The sequence below is a fragment of the Lissotriton vulgaris genome, chromosome 10 (assembly GCF_964263255.1).
Source record: "Lissotriton vulgaris chromosome 10, aLisVul1.2, whole genome shotgun sequence".
NCBI lineage: Eukaryota > Metazoa > Chordata > Amphibia > Caudata > Salamandridae > Lissotriton > Lissotriton vulgaris.
The window spans coordinates 26,761,735-26,785,530 of record NC_141698.1 but is presented as its reverse complement, the minus strand read 5'-3'; the positions used below and the strand labels follow the sequence as shown (position 1 = coordinate 26,785,530).

General features: G+C 48.0%; 1 protein-coding gene across 3 annotated transcripts in view; it reads right to left on the bottom strand.

Annotated features, from left to right (window-relative positions):
- UBA1 (ubiquitin like modifier activating enzyme 1) overlaps window positions 1–23,796 on the bottom strand; it is a 284,616-nt gene that overhangs the window by 174,915 nt on the left and 85,905 nt on the right. For all 3 annotated transcript variants that reach the window (XM_086940309.1, XM_086940308.1, XM_086940310.1), the window contains exons 8-10: window positions 1,564–1,696; window positions 787–884; window positions 70–216 (exon numbers count right to left, since the gene is read on the bottom strand). In XM_086940309.1, coding sequence (XP_086796435.1) covers window positions 70–216; window positions 787–884; window positions 1,564–1,696 — 378 coding nt within the window. The remainder of the gene's footprint in view (window positions 1–69; window positions 217–786; window positions 885–1,563; window positions 1,697–23,796) is intronic.

Here is a 23,796-nt window from a genome sequence, read left to right as displayed (position 1 = left end):
ATTGGATTACAAAGAAAGCCCACGCTCCCTAGTGTGTGTTAGCTTTCCGCACCCTTTAATGCACTGTACCTCATTCCGCGGTTTAGGTAGACGTTTGTGTTTCTTCTGGAACTCATGCAGACCTTGGAAGCCTATATGCAGCTGGGCAGGGTGGTCGAACTTGGCGAAATCTGTGAGGAGGAAGTCTGGCTCAGCCAGAGATGCCTTCAGTGATTTCTGAGAAGAGACAAAACAAGGGCACGCATTCAATCCAAAGAGGGCGGCTCTTTGACGTGGTGAAACCAAAGGATGGAGCCAAGACATCTGCTTTGGTGTGCTCAGGATGGCGGAAGTACTGATAACTGCTGCGATGGACAAAGGCCTGCTTGGAGAAAGGAACCAAACGGAGGATTCCTTAACCCTGCAAGCTCTGGAGGTTGCTGCATCTTAAAGCAAAGAAAGCAGCCGATAGCTAGACAGAGCAAGAGACCCCAAATTAAGGCCAGTAGGCATGGACTTTAAGAGGGTCTTTAGGTCACTTAAATGTTCATTATTAGCAACTGGCTACAACTGAAAAGCAGAAGAGGCCTGGTCTATCCTAATCCTCCAGCATTATTCTGTGCAGTGCCTAAATTTAGCAGACAGCCTGATATTTAATTCCAGCCGCGGTTTTAAAGCTCAAAATGAACGCTCATTTCTTGAATAACTCGAGAAATTAATTGAAACTAAGTACCATTAAACTACAAGCCAGAGGCTCTGGAACCACACAATAAAGGTTCCCAAAGCAAGGAAGGAAAGGCCACTTACAAAGCTGATCTTCTTGGGCATCTTCACTTGGCTGACAATCCCACCTCGGACGTAGTCTGAGAACTTGGTTGTGTCACAGATACTAAAGGTGTATGGTCCTGTGAAGAAAAAAAATGGTTCTGAAAACTTGACAATTTCAAATACTCGAGGCACTGCCAACATGATATAAACCTAAAATCATTGGGTTGACACAGCTCCTTAGTTAGGCGAAATAGCAATACCCATGTAATGACTGCGCTGAAACAGACAGAATCATTCATAATACCACAGTCTCATGGGAAGAGACGGGGCAGCCTTCTAGCAAAAAAATAGATACTAATTGACACAGCCCAAGTCTTTCAGAGAGTATTACTTGCAGTATTAAATCATGCTAACGAAAATCATACAAAAAAACATGTTTTCAATAACATTCCTAAAGTCCTTCCACAGGATTATGAAGACAATTTCACTGGCAGCAAACTAGAATATGTAATCTCCAAGAGAATCAAGGATTTGATAACTTAAGGAAAAGCATATAGTTTAGGGAGTCTGCAGAATGCTGGTTGGGCAATAGATCACCAGCTTATGGGGAGACTTTATTTTGATTTTGCTAGGACACAAACCAGTCTACGCATCCCTAATTCCCACTCTAGTTTTAACTTTGTTTACTCCAAATGACATTTTCTACAGCTTAGTAAAGCCAGTCAAAGCGAGAAACTAGAACGAACACAAAATGTAAGTTCAACGTATGTGGAGAAACAGGGCAACAGCCCAGTCACAATGCACAGTAAATCTTACCCAAAACTTTGATCTCCACTGGTTCACAGTTATTCAGCTCATCCATTCCATGGATCTCTGTAAAGGTAACAAAATCACCACTCTCAAACCCATGGCGGGCCTCATCCAGGCATGTAACCACCCCAGCATTATCCTGAAAACAAAACGCACTGAATTGAAAAATATCGGTCATCTAGGCTACAGCAGCTATTTCGCTAAATAGAAAATTAACATCTTTTACATTGGACACAACCAGTAAATTAGCTTGGGTACACTTCCGCTCACTTCTGGCATCTTCCATAGATTCTCATGCTCAGTTGAATAAGCCATTTGAATCCCGGTATGGATCACAGAAAACTTTGATTAGAAGTGTAGTGGTCTGCAAACGGTGACAGGTTCCAGGTCCTTTGCAGCCCTCTTTTAGAGCGCAGGGGAAACTGATCCCAATGAGCTTGAGTCAGACAGGATTGGACTGTGATTTCATGGAGTTACAGGAACTGGATCTGCTAACAGGCAGTTTAAAAGACTGGTTTGAGAAAGCTTAAACCCAAGATCTCCTACGAAAAGTGCACAGAGTAGAGCCCGATGAACTAAAGTGTGATGATCAGGCCAGCTCAAATTCATTTATGGACAATATACTTGCCTGTGACAATGGATGGCCTTTAAAAGGCACACCTCCCTAGACTTACTGATCATAGACTAAACCTACACCAGGCCAATTACTCGGTCCGTCCTGTCAAGGACAGTACTGATGAAGTCGAGGTCCAAGGACAGATTTTGCTAGGACATCTGTTAGCAAGATGTACATTAAGCACAGCTGCACATGGAGGGCTTTTAACAAGCATACAGTGGAGGTGGTGAGCCCCAAGCATGAGTGCTGCGCCTCCAGGACACAAGGACCCAACCTGATCAAGATCTTGCCAATTTGTAATAAAATAAATGTTTATTTGCATTAAATGTTAACATGCAGGAAAAGGATCAGCCTCGGCACAATTACATCTTGATTTCCCACAATAGTGCAGCTCTCTGGCATTCATATATACTTACTCACAGCATAAGACGCAGTGCATCCCAGTTTTTTATCCCAAGTTTATTCACGGTTAGAATACGGCTGTTATTTCAAAACCCCTGCAAGCTCACGTGCAGGAAGACAATACACCTCACATCTGATCCCCAAAGTGATGCGGCGAGTAACATGTGAAGGTTACATGTATATATGGACATAGACCCGTGAGGGTCATCGCCAAGCAAAATACTGAGTGACAGGGCCCAACAACCTTCAATCCCTATGGTACTATGTCACAGTATTAAGTCCCCACGCGGGATCACTAGTATGCCAAAACCATCAGCAAGGAACGATGAGATGTGATGTATGTAATAATTAAAAATGCCAATAAAAATGTTTTACAAAAAAAAACACAAAAAAACCCAACCACATGCTGGAAAAGGATAAAATGCTTGTAATCCATTATGAGGTGCCTTCCCAAAGGTAGAGGAAACGCAAATGCTCATCTGTGGCTGGTGAAATTACAACAATGATTCTCCCCCCCCCCCCCCCCCCCCCCCCCCACCTCCTCTTTCCACCCCAAAAACCCAAGGGGAGTAAGAAGGAGTAGTTTCTGTCCTGTAACTCCAGTTCTGTAGTAGGGGTATCTCTGTTATAGTCATAATCTAGTGAATAGTCCCGCCCATGTGTGTGGACCCCGGAGCAATCAAAAATACTCTCTTAAATTGTCAAAAAATTGCAGAACTGCAAAGACACTTAAGAGAGAATCTAAAGACAGATAATGCAGCCTATATCCACAGGCTACACTGTCCAGTACTTAAACTAGAAATTCCACCAAAAATCCACACAAACAAAACAGCCTGCCCAGTTTCCTCCACAGAGAAACTTGCCTCTACCAGCAAAAGCCTCTGGAATGATAGAGAGGAAGGAATGGACAGACAAGCCCCATAGGCTGCCATTATGTGGCTCAAACAGGATACTGTGCCTTTAAGAGAACTCTACAGAACTTCTCCCAGTATCTCTCTCCCCCACACATACCATCAGCACGCCTCTCACACCTACAGCGGGCATCATTACTCCGCACACCCCTAACAGCACAGCTTTCACACACAACACACCTAACCTAGTCCAGCAACAGAACACGCACTGCGATAAATCCCCCCCTTCTCCCCCCCCATTCTCAGTCCCCATTACCCTCTAACCAATCACGCAGAACGCACCTCCTCTCTTAAACTCCCCCTCCCCACAACAGGACCATCCCCTCTCCCATTTCCCCTCCTACTCTCAGCCCCCATTACCCCATCTGCTTCCCCACCACGACTATCAGTCTCTCAGCAGACACCCTGACCCCCCCCGCCTACCACCAATGCCCTCACTCATACCACCAACCTCCTCCCTACCTCATCCACACCCCTCCCGCCCAAAACATCTCTCCTCCCTAACACCTTCCCGTTCACCAACACAACGCATACCTCCTCAAACAGCCCACGCTCCCACCTGCACACGAATTCCCTGGTCAGCCATTCACCTCTGACTGCAGCCCCCACCTCCACCACCTACCCCACGATGGACATCATCATGGCCACCCTCACTCAGATCAAAGAAGACATACACAACATCAAGGAACTACTCACCACCCACCCCATACACCCAGCACCCACCTCCCCTCCCAACTTGTCCCCTACCCCTCCAGCTGACACCCTCACTCAACACGCCCCAAACTGGGCGTCAATTGCTGCCCATAGGCGCAGCAATTGCCCTCGTCCCCCTCTCCGTCCCTACAACCCCCCCTCACACAACTACACCCCCCGCCCAACGGGTCCCTCACTCTTCCGACTAACTCGCTCACTCAACTCGCCCCCAGCCTGACCTCACTCCCAGCTAGCAATCGCAACAACCACCCTCGTCGCACCCACAACTCTACTTCTGACCGCGACTCTCACCCTTCTCCGCTCCTACGACCCAGCCCCCCCAAAATCACATAACCACCCCACACCTCAACATTCCCACGATACACTCAAATCCCCTTAGAACCCCCACACTAAACAGCAGATTCTCCATCCCTAATAACCTTAGAAAAGTCCCTCTCTCTCTAGAACCGTCTACCACCCTCAACACACCTCGGCTCAAATGCACTCTCCTCAACTGTAGATCGGCCTCGAAACACTCTGCCGCTATTGCTGATCTCCTCTTATCTACGGACCTTGACCTAATCATCCTGACCGAAACATGGCTAACTGAATCTTCGACACCTATAATGGACATTCTGGTTCCTCCCAACTACCACATTATCAGGCTAGACAGAGCAGGCAAATTAGGTGGTGGAATCGCATGCATCTACAGGAACAACCTCTCTGTTCAGAAAGTCAATTCTACCTCCCTACCATCCCCTACAACCTGGGAATACATCTGCCTTGACATTATCAGTGAGGGCAAACCGATATGCTCTCTTCACAGCATCTACCACCCACCCAGGGACAACTTCACCTTTTCCCAACAAATCATGGATATGATCTCAACCAATTCCGGACGGCAGCTCACCCAAATATACCTTGGTGACTTCAACCTCCACTGGAACGATTGCAAAGACGCGGTGGTAAATAGTCTTAAAAACGTCCTCGATGCCCTCAACCTCACCCAAATATGCAACAGCCCAACCCACGAGAAAGGATCTATCCTGGACCTGGTCATCTCCAAAGAGGAATCTATCCAACTCGACTCCATCCAACCCTGTGACTGGTCAGATCATCATACTGTCACATTCTTTATAAATGAAAAAGTTAAAGTTAACCCGGCTCAAGTATCCAAGCCAAAAGTCTGGAAAAGAGACATGAAAAAACTCAACCCAGGCTCTCTGCCTCCTAATAGGTGCAATGTCTTACTGCCACCGACAGGCAATACAGACGTTCAAATACTGACTGACCATTATCTCAACGCTATGACCTCTATAATTAATGAGGCTGCACCTTTGCAGCTAAAAAGAGCCCCTACTAAAATCTCCAATCCTTGGTACGACGGGAGACTCAATGAAGATAGACGAGACATGCGAATGGCAGAGTGTACCTGGAGATCAGCTCCTTCGGCAATGCACCTAAAAGAACTGAAGAAAAAGAGAAACGCCTAATTCAGGAAAATAAAACGCTCAAAATCAGACTTCTTCAGCCTCCAGCTCGACCAAGCAAAAAACCGTCCGAGAAAACTGTTTGAGCTAATCAGATCACAATCCAAGGATCAACCCCAACCACTCATCACTGCGCGTGAGGCACCTTCCTGTGAAGACTTTGCTGCTTTCTTTTCCCAAAAAACTGACAACAAAGAGCGATCTCCTCATTGACGCAAGCCTCTACTCCAAACCACAGTGCCTAGCAGCCACTGAACCAAAAAACAATGCCACATGGTCAACCTTTGGCACATACTCAGAAGAAGAAATTGGCAAACTGCTCAGCACCCTGAAACCATCCAATCACCTCACGGACCCCCTCCCTGCTGCAGCAGTAAAATACTTTACCCCCTTGCTTATCCCTCTCTGGACTAAAATTATCAACAGCTCTCTCCAACAAGGAAGCATAACTGACTCACTAAAAGTTGGTCAGGTCACACCTCTCCTAAAGAAACCTACAGCCGACCCCTCTGATCTCAAGAATTACCGTCCCATCACCAATATTCCCACTCTCGCCAAACTGCTGGAAAAATGCGCACAACTACAATTGACCAAACACATTGAACAATTTGATCTCCTCAACCCGCACCAGTCAGGCTTCCGAGCAGGGCACAGTACAGAAACGGCTATGACTCACATAATTGACGACGCACTTCAAATGCTAGACCAAAACGACACCTGCCTCCTCATCCTCCTTGATCTCTCTTCAGCATTTGATACTGTTAAACATGAGAAGCTACTAGAGCTTCTAAACACAAGAATGGGCTTATCTGGAACTGTTCTCAAGTGGTTCACCTCCTTTCTTCACAACAGGTCGCAGAAATTCAAGAGCAACAACCTGATGTCCTCGCCAATACCTGTAACGCTAGATGTCCCCCAAGGATCCTCTCTATCCCCAACTCTGTTCAACCTAGTCATGGAACCGCTCACTACCTTGCTACAAGCATCCAATGTACACTTTCACATGTACGCAGATGACACCCAACTTTATCTCAAATTACAGTCCCCCAAGGACATCGTGCTCCTGAACTCAACGATCAGAAGCACCCAATCCTGGCTGGCCGACAATCATCTCAAACTCAATGCCCTGAAAACAGAGTTCCTTCTGATCTCACCTCCAGCGAAGGTCTCCACCACTCAAATTTGGCTTAAAGACCTAACTGCACTCAATGTCCAACCCACCATCGTGGACTCAGCAAAATCCCTAGGCATAACACTCGACACCAATCTGAACATGCAGCAACATATCAGCAAGGCAACAAAGGGAGCAAACTTCCAGATCAACACTCTGAGGAAACTTAAACCCTACCTCCCAGCCAAAGACTTCCAAACGGCAGTACAAGCACTAGTCATCCCTCGAATTGAATACGGCAGCATCGCCCTCTGCAGACTCCCCCTAACTACAACCGCACCCCTAAGAGCTTCTCTAAACGCTGCAGCGAGACTCATCACTGGGTCAAAAAAACACTCCCATATTACCCCTGACTTGATATCCCTGAACTGGCTGCCATTTGAAGCTAGAATACATCTGAAAATCGCCTGCATGACACACAAGGCGGTACATCTAAACTCACCCGGATACCTCGCTCAGAAACTGACAATCTCTGGAGGAGCTAGAAACACCAGAGGCACAAACAATCTTCTGTTGAAACCTCGAAGATTCCGGAAGGAAAAAACATAAGCGCTCCTTCTCGGGTGTGGCGCCTAGGATCTGGAACTCTCTCCCGACCGAAACCAGGCTTATCTCTTCCACTACACTCTTTAAAAAGGAAGTAAAAGCTATCCTCATGGCTAAATACACCAGAACTATCTTGATCACTGTTAGTACTCTGCACCGATCTATACTACATGTTTGACCCTTTTGATTATGTGTATTAACTGTCTATTACTCACATGTTTAGCTTTGTAACCACCTAGCTGCACTACTTTGTACTCATGTTGGGCTTAGTCGCCACCAATTCGTACTTATTGATTTATCTGTTTAACCATGCTCCCTCATGTACTTCTCTTTGTAAAGCGCTCTGATATCTGCAAGGATCTTGTCCGCGCTATATAAAACTTTCAAAATAAATGTTAAAAAATCCCAGAATGCACAGCAGGTCCCCTTTACTTTCAGTTCTTTTTGAAGGCATAAAAACGCCAGACCTTTAGCATTCTTTACATGAATATCCTTCTCCACCGGGGAGGAGGGCGGGCGCTTATGACAATAACAGAGATACCCCGACTACAGAACTGGAGTTACAGGACAGAAACTACTCCTTCTGTAGTAGGGGATCTCTGTGTATAGTCAATCTAGTGAATAGAATGGCAAGCCCATCCCCACACCAAAACGGCGGTGGAGAATAAAGAAAAAACACCACTACTGTGCGGACAGATTTCGCAGCGAAGCCTGCCCAACCTGAGCGTCTGTCCTGGCATCAGTGTCCAGACAGTAATGCTTAGCAAAGGTATGGACCGACTTCCAAGTGGCCGCCTTGCAGATTTCTGAAATTGGAACATTACGTAGCAAAGCAGTCGTGGCAGCTTGAAGGATTCTGAAACAACGTAGGCAAAATTATGGTCTGGTTGACATGGAAATAAGAAATTTCCTTGGGAAGAAATTTAGGGTGAGTGCGCATAACCTTAGCAGCATGAAATACAGTATAAGGTTCTTGACAACACAACGCCTGAATTTCACTCACCCTGCGGGCCGATGTGATGGCCACAAGGAACGCTGCCTTCCAGGACAGGTGCTGCAACGAAGCCTTATGAATAGGTTCAAAAGGCTCCTTCATCAATCTGGACAGCACCACATTCAATTCCCATGAAGGCGAAGGAAGCCGGACAGGAGGGAATACTTTCTTCAAGCCTTCCAAAAAACCTTTGATGACAGTGATCTGGAAGAAGAAAGTCTGTGAAGGGCATTTCCTGTAGGCAGTTAGTGCAGCGAGATGAACCTTAATGGAAATTAAGGTCAGACTGCGCCAAATGTAGAAGATAAGGAAGGATGACATCCTCCTTACGTCGTAGGGTCATAGTCCTTGGACTTGCACCAGATGCAGAATCTCTTCCACTTGTAAGTATAGTAAGTCCTAGTGGAAGGTGGCTTAGCCTCCTTCAGTATGTCCACACAATCTTCTGGTATATTCAAATGGCCATATTGCACTCTCTCAGGAGCTATGCCGCCAAACTCAAAGACGAAAGGTTCGGGTGCACTATCTGCCCTCCAACCTTCGTGAGAAGGTCCGGCCTGCACGGCAGCCGTATGCGAGGAAGGAGAAATCGGTGAAGCAGGTCCGTGAACCACCACTGTCTGGGCCATTTCGGGGCGATCAGGATCCTCCGGGCCCTGGAGTGGGCCAGCTTGATGAGCACCGCCGGAATCAGGGGAATGGGTGGAAAAGCGTACAGAAAGCTGTTAGACTAGTCGATCTGTGCCTCCTGTGGCGTTGTCTAGATCGAGAGGACGACCGGCCACGGCTCCGCGATCTCTCTCTCCGGCCAGAGCGGGAGCGCGATCTTCTCGGCCTCTGCAGATCCGCAGGCCTCGCAGGAGCAAGCGATGGCGGCCTGGCCAGGAGCCTCGGCTGAGGGGTCCCCCTAGGTGGCGTTGGATAACGTGGCAACGAGGCCCTCCTGGGTGGAGGCACAGGTGGTGGCGGAAGTTGAGGAGGCGACCTAGGTGTAGTAGGTGTTTACACCACTGAGTACACTGAGCCCCGTGACTTAGTCTTCCTCGACGGCGGTCGGTGGCGCCTCCTCCGACGGCAGACGCCTCCTCTCCGACGGCAGACGCCTCCTCCTCGACGGCAGACGCCGCCTCCTCTAAGGCAGACGCCGCCTCCTCTAAGGCAGACGCCGCCTCCTCTAAGGCAGACGCCGCCTCCTCTAAGGCAGACGCCGCCTCCTCTAAGGCAGACGCCGCCTCCTCTAAGGCAGACGCCGCCTCCTCTAAGGCAGACGCCTCCTCCTCTAAGGCAGACGCCTCCTCCTCTAAGGCAGACGCCTCCTCCTCTAAGGCAGACGCCTCCTCCTCTAAGGCAGACGCCTCCTCCTCTAAGGCAGACGCCTCCTCCTCTAAGGCAGACGCCTCCTCCTCTAAGGCAGACGCCTCCTCCTCTAAGGCAGACGCCTCCTCCTCTAAGGCAGACGCCTCCTCCTCTAAGGCAGACGCCTCCTCCTCTAAGGCAGACGCCTCCTCCTCGACGGCGAGGATCCCCTCAATACCGACCTTCTCTTTGCCGACGGCGAACGGCGGTGTCGCCTCGACGGCGAGCGCCGACGCCGGGCCTTTTCTCGACGATGTCGTCGACGACGACGTTGATGGCGGTCTGTTAAGCTCCCTCGACTCCGATCGTCGACGCTGCTTCTCCCCGGAGAGATGGGGAACATACTGCTGTCATCACCCTCAACGCCGTTGTCGACGCTGGTGGAGTATGGGGACGCTTTCTGGACTTCCTGCCCCTGGGGAGCCCCCAGGGGCCTCAGCATGGGCAGATGAAGCATGGCCTGACCGACCTTGTGCCTTCGGACGTCTGTCCTCGAGGCCTTGGAGCCTAATCTTCATCCTCTCTCTCAGGGTCCTGGCAGAGAAGGTTTGGCAGATGTCACACTCCTCTGGGACATGAGAAGGGAAGGCAGACTATGCACACTCCATGTGGGTCGGATTTGGCCTTCTTCCTATCACACTCTGGGCAATTGTCTAATAAGCCAGGCATTTTGACAATACAGGGCACCCACAGGGAAGACAAAAAGGCTTAGAACTGAATAAAAAGCACTACACACAAGAAAAAGTGAAAAATCACCAAATAAACCCTTGAAAGGGAGAGCTCAATGCTCCAGGGTCCTGCTTGCAGGAGCCGGAAAAAAGAACTGAAAGTAAAAGGGACCTGCTGTGCATTATGGGATACTGGGAGAAGTTCTGGAGAGTTCTCTTAAAGGCACAGTATCCTGTTTGAGCCACATAATGGCAGCCTATGGGGCTTGTCTGTCCATTCCTTCCTCTATCATTCCAGAGGCTTTTGCTGGTAGAGGCAAGTTTCTTTGTGGAGGAAACTGGGCAGGCTGTGCAGTTTGTGGATTTTTGGTGGAATTTCTAGTTAAAGTACTGGACGGTGTAGCCTGTGGATATAGGCTGCATTATCAGTCTTTAAATTCTCTCTAAAGTGTCTTTGCAGTTCCGCAATTTTTTGACAACTTAAGAGATTATTTTTGATTACTCTGGGGTCCACGCACATGGGCGGGACTATTCACTAGATTATGACTATACACAGAGATCCCCCTACTACAGAAGTAGGTAAAGTGGTAAACTACTAAGGAACAACTACTGGAGATCTACATGAAAGACAAATAAAGCATTTCAGCTGCTTCTTTATTCTAGCAGAGTATGGTTTTCATTACAACCATCCACTCGAATGGGGGTGATATATGTGAGATGCAATCATGTCATCCAAATTCTAGGGCCTTAAAGTTAAAATAACTGGATTCCAAGTGAACATCTTGCTGATGGTTCAAGAGGAATACTGCTTGTACCAGTTTCGTCATAGGCACATGCGTTAAAAAGGAGGTCGATAAATCTCCCTTGTACAATTTAGGAGACATGCTACATGCATAGCATGAGAAGAAAAACCAACAGAACACAGCTGAGAGGTTGTTTCTCTCACCTGCAGTGCTTCTGCAGCAGGGTCCTAGAATTGGTCCTTTCAAAAGGTTAGTGTATACCCTGAAGTAAGACAAGGTCATTTCAGAGTAAGGAGAACCATTGGCATGTTGAAGATTTTGAAATCTAGAAAAACTGCTGGGGTGGAGTATGGGACAAAAGTGCATGTAAATATCCTGTAGAAGCTGATTAGTTAGTAGTGTTTGTATGCAAAGTATTGGCATTTTGTGTTGGCTGCTGTTGCGATGAGGTCTACCTCTGGCTTCCCCTATGGTTGGAAAAGTGCCACTGCTATAGATATTTTCCCCCAGTCATGAATGCCAATTGTTTTCCAGAATGCATGTTTTTTTCCCTCCTGGGATAGGATTTGCCGTTTGTAAAATATCTTTTGCGACAGCCAAAGTGAGGGAGTACGATACTGTCCCCCACATCTATGTAGTGTTGAACGTTATCTGTAAAGTTTTTTCTCCAGAACCTGGATCTGAAAAGCTTTTAGAGCCCAAAAAATGGTTTGCAATTTTATAAGTGGATGTGTCTAGCTGCCCGTGTTGATCACAAGCCCTTATTCGGATTGTACCGATGTGCCTACCGGCCCTATGGCACAAGTTACTACTTGTGTAACTATATATCTGTAAGAGACATAAGTTAGTGGTAGATTCCTTACCTTAGAATATCCCCAGGCGTCAGACTGGATCCGGAAATGTTTGCGTAGCAGTACCCATGAGCGTCGGTAGGCATCGTCCGCGGCTCTGCGTCAGTCGTCTATGACGTCGTCTGAGTACTTAGACGCTGCCTCCGCGTGCGGACGTCAGTTCTTATACACAGCTTTTCTGTGCTAGAAACGCAGAGACATGATAAAAACCAACACTAGTGCCATGAAACTAGGGCCCTGAAAGGGGATGACCTTAACCCTAGATATCGGTTCGCAGAACGGGGAGGATGGGTGGGTCGGTAAGGAATCTATCACTAACTAATGTCTCTTACAGATATATTGTTACACAATAACTTGTGCATCTGAAAGAGACACGTTAGTGATAGATTCCTTACCTCAAAATAGATACCCCAGCAATACCAACCCCGGTGGTGGGTCTGCGAAACCAATAATCACACCAGAAAGTTCTGGAGAAAGCCATCCCTCCGGACTTGGCTGTCCAGCGAACGTGTGCAGCGAGGCCCACGTAGCTGCCTGACAAATGTCCTGCAAGGGGACTCCTTGGCCCAGGGCAGTAGTAGTCGCCGTGGCCCGAGTGGAGTGGGTCCCCAGCCAGACAGGAGGTTCCTTCTTAGCCAAGGAGTAACACGCTTGGATGCACAACACGATCCATCGAGCGAGGGTCCGCTTGTGCACCGTCCGTCCTTTCTTAGCGCCCACGTAACCAACAAAGAGTTGGTCATCCACCCGGAACTAGCGTGTGCGATCCACATAGTAAGAGACCGCACGTTTTGGGTCCAGGCGGTGGCGCCTCTCTTCCTCTTTCGACGGATGCGGAAAAAACGTGGGCAAGGTGATGGACTGCCCGATGTGGAAAGCTGTGACTACCTTGGCAGGAAAGAGGGTTTTGTACGCAACACAACCTTGTCCGGATGGACAGAAAGGAGGTTTAGAGGAAAGAGCCTGGAGCTCACTCACTCTCCTGGCAGAGGGGATGGCAACCAGGAAAGCAGTCTTAAATGTAAGAAGACAGAGGACAGTTATGAAGCGGCTCAAAGGGAGCGCACATCAAGTAAGTTAGAACCAGGTTCAAGTCCCACTGGGGCATCACGAAAGGAACAGGAGGGAACATATGAGTGATGCCCTTTAAGAATCTGTTTACAATGGGGGACTTGAACAAAGAAGGCTGATCAGGTAGCCTTAAGGAGGCTGAAAGGGCAGAAAGGTAGCCCTTGATAGTGCCCAGAGCAGAGCCCTGCTGGGCAAGAGAAAGAAGGAAGAGGAGAACCTCAGAAAGAGGGGCATTGAGAAGATCCACAGTAGTTGCTGTGCACCATGCCACAAATCTGTTCCACCTGCAGGCGTATAACGACTTTGTGGAGGGACGCCTGGCTGCCAGAATGACATTACAGACTTCAAGAGGCAAGTCAAATGGCCTCAACTGTCGCCGCTCAATCTCCAAGCATGGAGGTGGAGACTGGACAGGTTCGGGTAGAGGACCGTCCCCTGCAGCGGCGACAGAAGGTCCTCCTGAAGATGCAGACGAATCGGGGGATCGACTGACATACTGAGTAGCTCGGGATACCAGTAGCTTCGCTCCAAGTCCGGAGCCACAAGGATGACCTGGGACCAGTCGTACTTGATTATCTTCAGCACTCTGGGCAGAAGAGGTATAGGCGGAAAGGCTTACAACAGACCGCAACTCCACTCGCGACGAAAGGCGTCCCTGAACGAGTGTCGCTTGGGCAATTCCAACGCGCAGAACTGATGGCATTGCGCGTTCTCTTCGGTGGCGAATAGATCTAACCAAAGCTCTCCCCACTGCAGAAAGAGGCCTTGTGCCACGTCCGAGTTCAGACGCCATTCGTGATCCATCATGCACCTTCGGCTGAGCTCGTCCGCCCTGGCCTTCAGAGAACCTGCCAGGTGTTGAACTAGGGTCACGCCATGCTGTGCCAGCCACTGCCAGAGGCGCAGAGCCTACTGGCAGAGGGTCCACGACCCCACCCAGCCCTGTTTGTTGCAGTACCACATGGCGGTGGTGTTGTTGGTGAACCCCTGCACTACACTCCCCCAGACAGAGGGGAGGAATGCCTTCAGTGCTAGACGAATCGCCCGCAGCTCCAGAAGGTTGATATGGAGCTGGGACTCTGCCGGAGACCAGAGGCCTCTGATCTCCGCCTCTCCCATGTGGCCTCCCCAGCCCTGGAGGGACGCGTCCGTCACAACTACGTGCTCCGGCTGGGGAAGGGGGAGGGATCTGCAGCTGACCCAATCGCGGTCCGTGAGCCACCACTGCAGTTGTCTCGCAGTGCCCTCCGAGATCATGACATGGTTCGACAGGTTGCCCTGATGCTGGGCCCACTGAAACTTCAGGTCCCATTGCAGAGCCCGCATCCGCCACCTGGTGTGATGCACCAGAAGGATGCAGGAGGCCTTCAGCCCCAGAAGCCGCAGCATCAACCTTACAGAGACCCGGGATAAAGGCTGAAAGAGTGGAATCAGAGCCTGAATATCCCGGACCCAGTGTTCAGGAGGATAAACCTGAAACTGCTCTGAGTCGAGTACCGCTCCGATGAAGAGGAGCTTCTAAGAGGGGCACAGGTGTGACTTCGGCACGTTGATGGAAACCCCCAGCTGGTGCAGGAGGTCCGCCGTTGTCTGGAGGTAGCGGACGACTGTCTGGGGCGAGCCTGCCTTCAACAACCAGTCGTCGTATTTGTATTTGTGGGTATTTATTAAGCGCAGCCTATCGCTCCGGAAGGAGCATCTTGGCGCTGAGCGAGCGTGTATGAGATTGGATGATAAAGGATCTAGATGGCTGCCATCACATAGGTATCTGATTGCTGATAGACCCAAGTCTTCAGTTGTTTCCTGAAAAGACTCAGTCTCAATCAGTCTGAGGTTTACTGGCAGGTTGTTCCAAGCCCTTGCAGCAAGGACTGTGAAAGTTTTTCCACCCCTGGTTTTATATTTATACCTTGGGATCTTGGTGAGGTTGGTCCCTGAGGATCTCAGACAGCATGCGGGGTCATAGTGGATAAAACGGTTGGCGAGGTATTTAGGACCTATGTTTTTCAGGGCTTTAAAAACTGTTCGTAAGAGTTTGAAAAGGATTCTCTTTTGCAGAGGCAACCAGTGGAGACAATTTAATGCTGCTGAGGCTGAAGATTTCCTGGATAGTTTTAACACTAATCTTGCAGCAGCGTGCTGTACACTTTGCAACTTCTTCAGAGTGGACTTTTTCACTCCGGCCATCAGCCCATTGCAATAATCGAGTCGCAAGAGTATTAATGCAACCACAACCGATTTCCTAGAAGCAATGGGGAGGAAGTCAAAATTTTTTTTTTGAGATTTGATGAGTCCGAAACAGCAACCGGCTGTAACCCTGACGTGATCGTCAAAGGAGAGGGTTGCGTCAAATTGCACGCCCAGGTTGCAAGCAGAAGTCACTGCACTAGGCGGGGCCTCTGAATCTTTGGGCCACCAATCCTTAGGGCAAAAGAGTAAATCTTTCCCTAAATGGTATGATTTCAGTTTTCCCGCTGTTGCACTTCAAGTGGTTTGTATTCAACCACTGAAATACCTCCGTGAGACAGTTCTGAAACCGCAGCTCTGTATCCGTGCAGTTTTTGTCGATAGAGACGACGAGTTGGGTGTCGTCAGCATATGACGTGACAAGGATCCCATAAGACTATCACAGCCAGGAGGGGTGCCATATAGATATTGAAAAGTAATGGGCTTAATATGGACCCCTGCGGTACTCCCGATGTAATGGTTTTTTCGCTGGATAGGTAGGGACCCAAAGACACAGATTGGGACCTATTGGTTAGGAAAGATTTTACCCATGCCAAAGCTGTGTCTGTCACGCCAATCTCACGCATCCTATCAATCAGGATGACATGAGATATTGTATCGAACGCTGCTGAGAGATCAAGCAGGATGAGGACGGCTTTCCTTCCCTCATCCTGCAGGAACTTGATGGAATCAGAGAGTTCTATCAGAGCCGTTTCGGTGGAGTGGCTGGGGCGAAAGCCAGATTGCTGTGGGTGCAGAATGCTAAGGTTCTCCACAAATGCTTTTAGCTCCCAGTACACTATCTGTTCCGTGATCTTTCCTAGAACAGGCAGGAGTGAGATGGGGCGCATGCTCGTCAGATCCGTAGGGGATTTATTCTGCTTTTTCATCATGGGTTTCACGATGGCCTTTTTCCATTCGTTAGGCACTACCCCTGAGTCTAAGGAAGCATTTATGATAGTGTTGATGTTAGGATTAACTACCTCAATTAAATGATGCAGTATGCGAGGGGGACAGGAGTCAGTTGGTGCTCCTGATTTGCAGGCCAGAATCGCCTTGCGGGTCTGTTGGAGGGAGACAGATTGGAAACCGCAAAGGGAATGATGGTGATCGCCTACCTGTTTCTGGGGTCCAAGAGTGGGAATGGTCAGGGGGGGCGGGAAATCCTTTTGAATGATTGCAATTTTTTCCCCAAAGAATTCTGCAATTTGGTTGCACAGTTTCAGAGGGGGGGATTTCGGGCTGAAGAGCTTTGGGGTGAGTAAAGGATTTGACGATAGAGAAAAACGTTTTTTGCTTCTGATGGGCGTCGTTGATAGCTTTTGTGTAATACTCCTTTTTGGCGGACTTTATGCTTGAGAGGTATAATTTCCTCTGCTGAACATAGAGGGCTCTTGAAGCCTCATCGTATGATTTCCTCCACTTCCTTTCTTTTATTCTACAAAGAAGGTGGCTCTCAGTTAAGGCCTGGGTGTACCATGGGGCGCTCAATTTCCTTCTGGGACACTTCACACGGTCGCCTTTAGAATTAGAGTTTTCCGAGATAATCTGATCCATCCAGACGGGGAAGTTGCGAGAGTCAACCGATATGTCTCCCACCAACTTAGGGGCCTGTGCCAGTGGCTGGGAGTCCAGCTCAATACGGTCGGTCACCTTTCTCCAGTTTACCGAGAAGGAGGGTTGGGAGCGCTTTATTGTTGATGAAACTAGGACTTGTTGCTCAATGTCAAAGGGAATGAAACTATGATCGGTACAAATTTGTGGAATGGGAGGGGACGTAGTCATTGTACTTAAGTTGGAACAAATACCGTCCAAAGTGTGGCCGGCTTGATGGGTAGGAGCGGTCACTAATTGAGCCAGTCCAAAAATATTTAGGGTATGTTGAAAACAAGTGGCATGTGGGTCAACGCACGATTCCAGTTGCATATTCATGTCTCCTAGTAGAGTAAAGTGAGGGTAGCGTAACATGAGTGACCCAAGTACTTCATCTAGGGAGTCCAGAAAGGAGGTGGCATTGCCTGGAGGGCGATAGATTAGGCCTCCCGAGAAAGAGGTAGAGGCATTGAGTTTGATCGAGAAGCCAATACTCTCGCTACCCTTAAGAGGGCCTAAATCAAAAGTGTTGCACGAGGAAGACTTTTTTACAATGAGAGCAACCCCACCTCCTCGCCCGATTGGTCTGTCCTGCCTGAAGATGGTGAAATCAGGGGGAAGGGCAGTAGCCAAATCAGGATTAGAGGAGTCGTTGAGCCATGTTTCTGTTATAAAAAGAGCGTCAAGATCATAACACATGATTAAATCGTGTATATCTTGGCTGTGGCAGCCGAGCGGGCATTGATAAGACCTCCCTTGAAATTATTGCAGCCGTGCTTAGGGGTAGCTGAGCGATTGGGCATCTCTGTGGATGTCCAGAGAGACATCCATTTACAATGTGAACATGAAAAGGGGCCCCAAATTTGGTCAGAGGGGAGACAACCCTTACATAGATCACCTATCCTAGGGCGAAGTGCCAACAATTCCCTACTGTCATACCTGGTGGTGGATAGATGTTGCCCAGCATGCCCCGCGCCCGGCGCGATCCTGGCGCGGACGGGCGCAGACGGGCTTGGCTTAGGCGCGGCTTAGGCGCGCATCCGGCGTGCCCGCTGCGCCAGCCCGCTGCGCCGTCTGGCCGGTCTACACATTATATAGGGAGAGAAGAGGGTGGGAGGACGGCGCGACTAGAGCGCTCCCCCAGCCTCACCAAAGATGGCGCCCACCGCCGCCGAGTATCGGCTGGAAAGCGGCTGGGCGAGGAGGAAGGAAATTAAGAAATGGGTAAAGGTGTCAGTGTGCCTGGCTAGTAATTAATATTGGAGATGGCGGGGTGCACAACGTCAAGGTAAGTAGGTTAATCAGTGAGGTACTTCTGAGTTATGGGTGCTCTCATAGGGTGGTGTTATCCGTCTGGAACACCTTCAAATATCGGTATTGTCGTGTATGCGGAGCACCGCAAGAACATCCCCTGGTGGAGCACACCACTTGAGATCACACGAAGGTGCTTCTGTTTAGAGTAGTAAATCTTTATTACTTCATTTCCATGGTAGTTTTAAGATTAATTAGCTTCGATATTCAACAGCATATCGGAAGTGTTATAATCCATTTACATTTGAACATTGAGCTCCAATGCATTTCGGGCGTAAGCGCCCTTGATCACGGAGAGCTGAGGAGGAAGCGGAGAAAAAATAGCGGTGAGGGAAAGTGTTGTGTTCGAGAGGGTAAAGGGAATCTATCAACGTGCTCTTATGTGTGGGCTGCTAGCCTAAGTGCGCGCAGCTAAGGTGCAGGGTAGGGAAGGTGGTGGGAATATTACCGCCAGTGATACGAATAAACTAAGTCTCTGAGCTATCATTAATCAGCCTCTTACTTCAAAGTAAAGCGTGGCGTCCTTAGACGTTCTCCTGCAGTCATCCGTTTGCCGTCACAGCCGCGTGTGAGACGATCGGCTAAATAATTAAGTCAACAGAGATGACGGACTCGCGCCCGTGAGAAACGGGGGCCATGTTGGAGTGGTGAAACCTAACTAAGACACCAAGTGGTGAACACATACATGCGTGCGCAGATAGGATAAAAGTAAACAGAGATAGACAAAAGTAAACAGTAAACAAACGTGAACAAGGGTGAGAACAGGGGTAAAGGGAACGGAGAAGCAGCAACATTACAGTCAATATTATAAGTAACAACTAAATTATGTACGGTCATTGAGCCCATGGGGCTTGAGGGTCTGTAGAAGGTAAATCCACTCAAGTTCTCTCTTCAGTAACAGTTTTGTGTTGTCTATGCCTTCTTTTTTGGGTACGATCTCTAGGACCATGAATTTTAATTGAGCGATGGTATGGCGTGCTTCCATAAAGTGAAGAGCAATGCTGGATTTTTCAGTTTTAAGTCTAATGTTAGACTTGTGCTCATTCAGTCGGGTTTTGATTTTGCGTTCGGTCTTCCCTATGTATAGTTTGCCACATGGGCATTTGAGGGCGTAGATCAGATTGGTGGAGTTACATGTGGCATCTACATGGAGTTTGATATTGTGTCCTTTCATGGGATGTTGTATTTCATTACCCCTGATTACACTGTTGCAGTGGCCGCAGTTCAAGCAAGGTTGGGTGCCGCGGTGTCTTTTAGTTGATTCTGTGGGCTTAGCCAATATTTCCTTGATGTTTCGATTCCTGGTGTGGGCAAATATTGGAGGCTCATTGAAGATGCCCTGGAAATCCGGTTCATTTTGCAATATTGGCCAGTGCTTCCAGATGATCTTTTTGTACGCTGCACTCGCAGTGGAAAATTTGGACACAAGAACCATGCGTTGCTCTGTGTTCCTATGAGTCTTAGCCAGGCAGTCCTGTCTGGATGTGTTAGCCACACGATTTTGTGCGTCTTGCAAGACGTTCTCTGGGTAACCACGTGCCCGGAATCTGTTTGACATTTCCGTCATCCGTTGATGAACCATAGTTTCGTCGGATACTATGCGCTTGACGCGCAACATTTGGGAATACGGGAGATGTTTTTTTCAAGGAGCCTTGGTGGAAGCTAGTGTAGTGGAGGGCATTGTTTCGATCTGTGCTCTTTCTGTAGAGATCCGTGACGATGCCGTCAGCTGTATTCTTAATGTGGACATCTAAGAACGCGATGTCAGTGTCACTGATTTGCCACGTAAGTTTAATCCGTGGATCCTTGGTGTTAGTTTCCGTCAAGAGATTGTGGAGAGATTCTTTGGTGTCTGCCCATAGAAAAAATAGGCCGTCAATGTATCGTAGAAATAGTTTAGTAAAAGCACAGAAGCCAGAGCGCATACATTGGCTTTCGATGAATCGGAGAGAGAACGAATATACTCGCTGATCGAGGAAGACATCAGCCCCTCTACCACCACCAGGAATAAAGAGCAATGTGTGAAGCAGCTAATCTACCTGTCAAAACGACACATAAATCAGAAGCTCCATGCGAGCACGGTATTGCGTTACCACAGGGCACTCAGAATCCCACGCGGATTACGCATCTCATTGAAACCGTCTCTCTGTAAAAATTCCAAGACCTTCCTAGAGAAATGGAATGGAATTTTAAATAAATGCAGCCTCGACCTTATATTATTAATAGTCGAGGAACTAGCCGGGATCCTCAAGGAGCTGGAGTCGGAAATTAAAGAGATCGATAATGAAATCAAGAATCTGCTGACAGCGGAGGAACTCACAACTATGCTAGATGAAACCAAAATCATACTTGATAAGTATCAGAAAGAAATACACGAACGCAAAGTGAGGAAGTTCCGTCGTGACACGCTTGATTACAAGCTCGATGAGGTCTACTCATGGGCTGATGTTTACGCCCAAAGACGGCGCAACCGACCATTTAACCCCCAAACGGACACCTCCTCATCTGATACCGACTCAACCACTCGCTCAACAAGAAGACCTCCTAACAGCAGAAACGCACCTGACAAACAACAGGCGAGCACCAGTACAAATGCCACCACTCCCAGTACTAGTGGAGAACAAACAACATCTAGCCGTCCTTTTTTAGAGATCAGCCCAGATCCCCCAGAAGACCCAGGCGGAGCAAGATCAAAAGAGCGAGACCCAAGTCCACCGGCCACAAGGAGCACAGTTGCCAAAAAAGACCAGAAACCAAAGAAAGCAGCCTCGTGATCAACATCTCTAAAACCCGGATATCTAACCATCAAATGAATTTGTTAGAAAAAGGAACGTCATTCATTCCCACGACATCAACTAATCTCCTGGAACTTGAGGTTAGTACCTTCAAGTTTACACGGAAACTGAGACTAAGACACTTCTTCGAAAACGTATTGCCTCCATCAACTGTGGAGAAAACAGATGAACTCAAGGGTTTACGACCTCCAAGTACCTACCAGGCACCGACCAGCCACAAATGTATCGATTTGTTTGAGACATTGGTTCGTAAAGATTCAGCAAACATCAATTTCAAGGCACCTAGAAAAACCCACAATCTAACTATCAAAGACCGGGATACGCTGAAGTCTTTAGCCAACAATACGAATATAAAACTTACCAAAGCTGACAAAGGTGGGGCCCTTGTCATACTGGATAGTGAAATGTACACCAATAAACTTTGGGAACACATCCAAGATACCGACACTTATATGGCATTGAACTGTAACCCTACCAATGAATATCACATTCAGCTGAAGAAAATTGTCAATAAAGCACTTCAATTGGGAACCATCGAAGAACGCACCAAAAAGTATCTTCTCGTGGAATATCCCAAAAGTCCTACGATTCACATGTGCCCAAAAATCCATAAGAATCTCATGGACCCTCCATTCAGACCGATAGTATCTACCAAACGATCGATCCACGAAACCACCGGTAAATTTTTGGACAAATACTTACAACCCTTAGTCACTCAATCATTGAGTCACAAAGATACCACAGAGTTTCTCATAAAATTATCTGACTTCCAAACTTCCAGTAATGAACCTCTAGTGTTTTGCACAGCCGATGTGAGCTCACTATACACATCAATACCCCACGCAGGGGGCATCGAGGCAATAGAACAAATCCTTCTCAAAAGTGACATTCATCCTGATATGCAAACGTTCCTGATGGAATTAATGATATTTACTCTCTATCATAGCTACTTTAAGGTTGACAATCAGTGGTTTTTACAACTCTCTGGGATGGCCATGGGAAACTGCGCTGCACCGTCCTACGCCAATACCTACATGGAGAATTTTGAAACCAAATACCTGTATACCCATCCAAGTTTCCAAAAACACACCAAACTATTTCTACGATACATTGACGACCTATTTTTTCTATGGGCAGACACCAAAGAATCTTTCCACAATCTCTTGACGGAAACTAACACCAAGGATCCACGGATTAAACTTACGTGGCAAATCAGTGACACTGACATCGCGTTCTTAGATGTCCACATTAAGAATACAGCTGACGGCATCGTCACGGATCTCTACAGAAAGAGCACAGATCGAAACAATGCCCTCCACTACACTAGCTTCCACCAAGGCTCCTTGAAAAAACATCTCCCGTATTCCCAAATGTTGCGCGTCAAGCGCATAGTATCCGACGAAACTATGGTTCATCAACGGATGACGGAAATGTCAAACAGATTCCGGGCACGTGGTTACCCAGAGAACGTCTTGCAAGACGCACAAAATCGTGTGGCTAACACATCCAGACAGGACTGCCTGGCTAAGACTCATAGGAACACAGAGCAACGCATGGTTCTTGTGTCCAAATTTTCCACTGCGAGTGCAGCGTACAAAAAGATCTGGAAGCACTGGCCAATATTGCAAAATGAACCGGATTTCCAGGGCATCTTCAATGAGCCTCCAATATTTGCCCACACCAGGAATCGAAACATCAAGGAAATATTGGCTAAGCCCACAGAATCAACTAAAAGACACCGCGGCACCCAACCTTGCTTGAACTGCGGCCACTGCAACAGTGTAATCAGGGGTAATGAAATACAACATCCCATGAAAGGACACAATATCAAACTCCATGTAGATGCCACATGTAACTCCACCAATCTGATCTACGCCCTCAAATGCCCATGTGGCAAACTATACATAGGGAAGACCGAACGCAAAATCAAAACCCGACTGAATGAGCACAAGTCTAACATTAGACTTAAAACTGAAAAATCCAGCATTGCTCTTCACTTTATGGAAGCACGCCATACCATCGCTCAATTAAAATTCATGGTCCTAGAGATCGTACCCAAAAAAGAAGGCATAGACAACACAAAACTGTTACTGAAGAGAGAACTTGAGTGGATTTACCTTCTACAGACCCTCAAGCCCCATGGGCTCAATGACCGTACATAATTTAGTTGTTACTTATAATATTGACTGTAATGTTGCTGCTTCTCCGTTCCCTTTACCCCTGTTCTCACCCTTGTTCACGTTTGTTTACTGTTTACTTTTGTCTATCTCTGTTTACTTTTATCCTATCTGCGCACGCATGTATGTGTTCACCACTTGGTGTCTTAGTTAGGTTTCACCACTCCAACATGGCCCCCGTTTCTCACGGGCGCGAGTCCGTCATCTCTGTTGACTTAATTATTTAGCCGATCGTCTCACACGCGGCTGTGACGGCAAACGGATGACTGCAGGAGAACGTCTAAGGACGCCACGCTTTACTTTGAAGTAAGAGGCTGATTAATGATAGCTCAGAGACTTACAGTTTATTCGTATCACTGGCGGTAATATTCCCACCACCTTCCCTACCCTGCACCTTAGCTGCGCGCACTTAGTCTAGCAGCCCACACATAAGAGCACGTTGATAGATTCCCTTTACCCTCTCGAACACAACACTTTCCCTCACCGCTATTTTTTCTCCGCTTCCTCCTCAGCTCTCCGTGATCAAGGGCGCTTACGCCCGAAATGCATTGGAGCTCAATGTTCAAATGTAAATGGATTATAACACTTCCGATATGCTGTTGAATATCGAAGCTAATTAATCTTA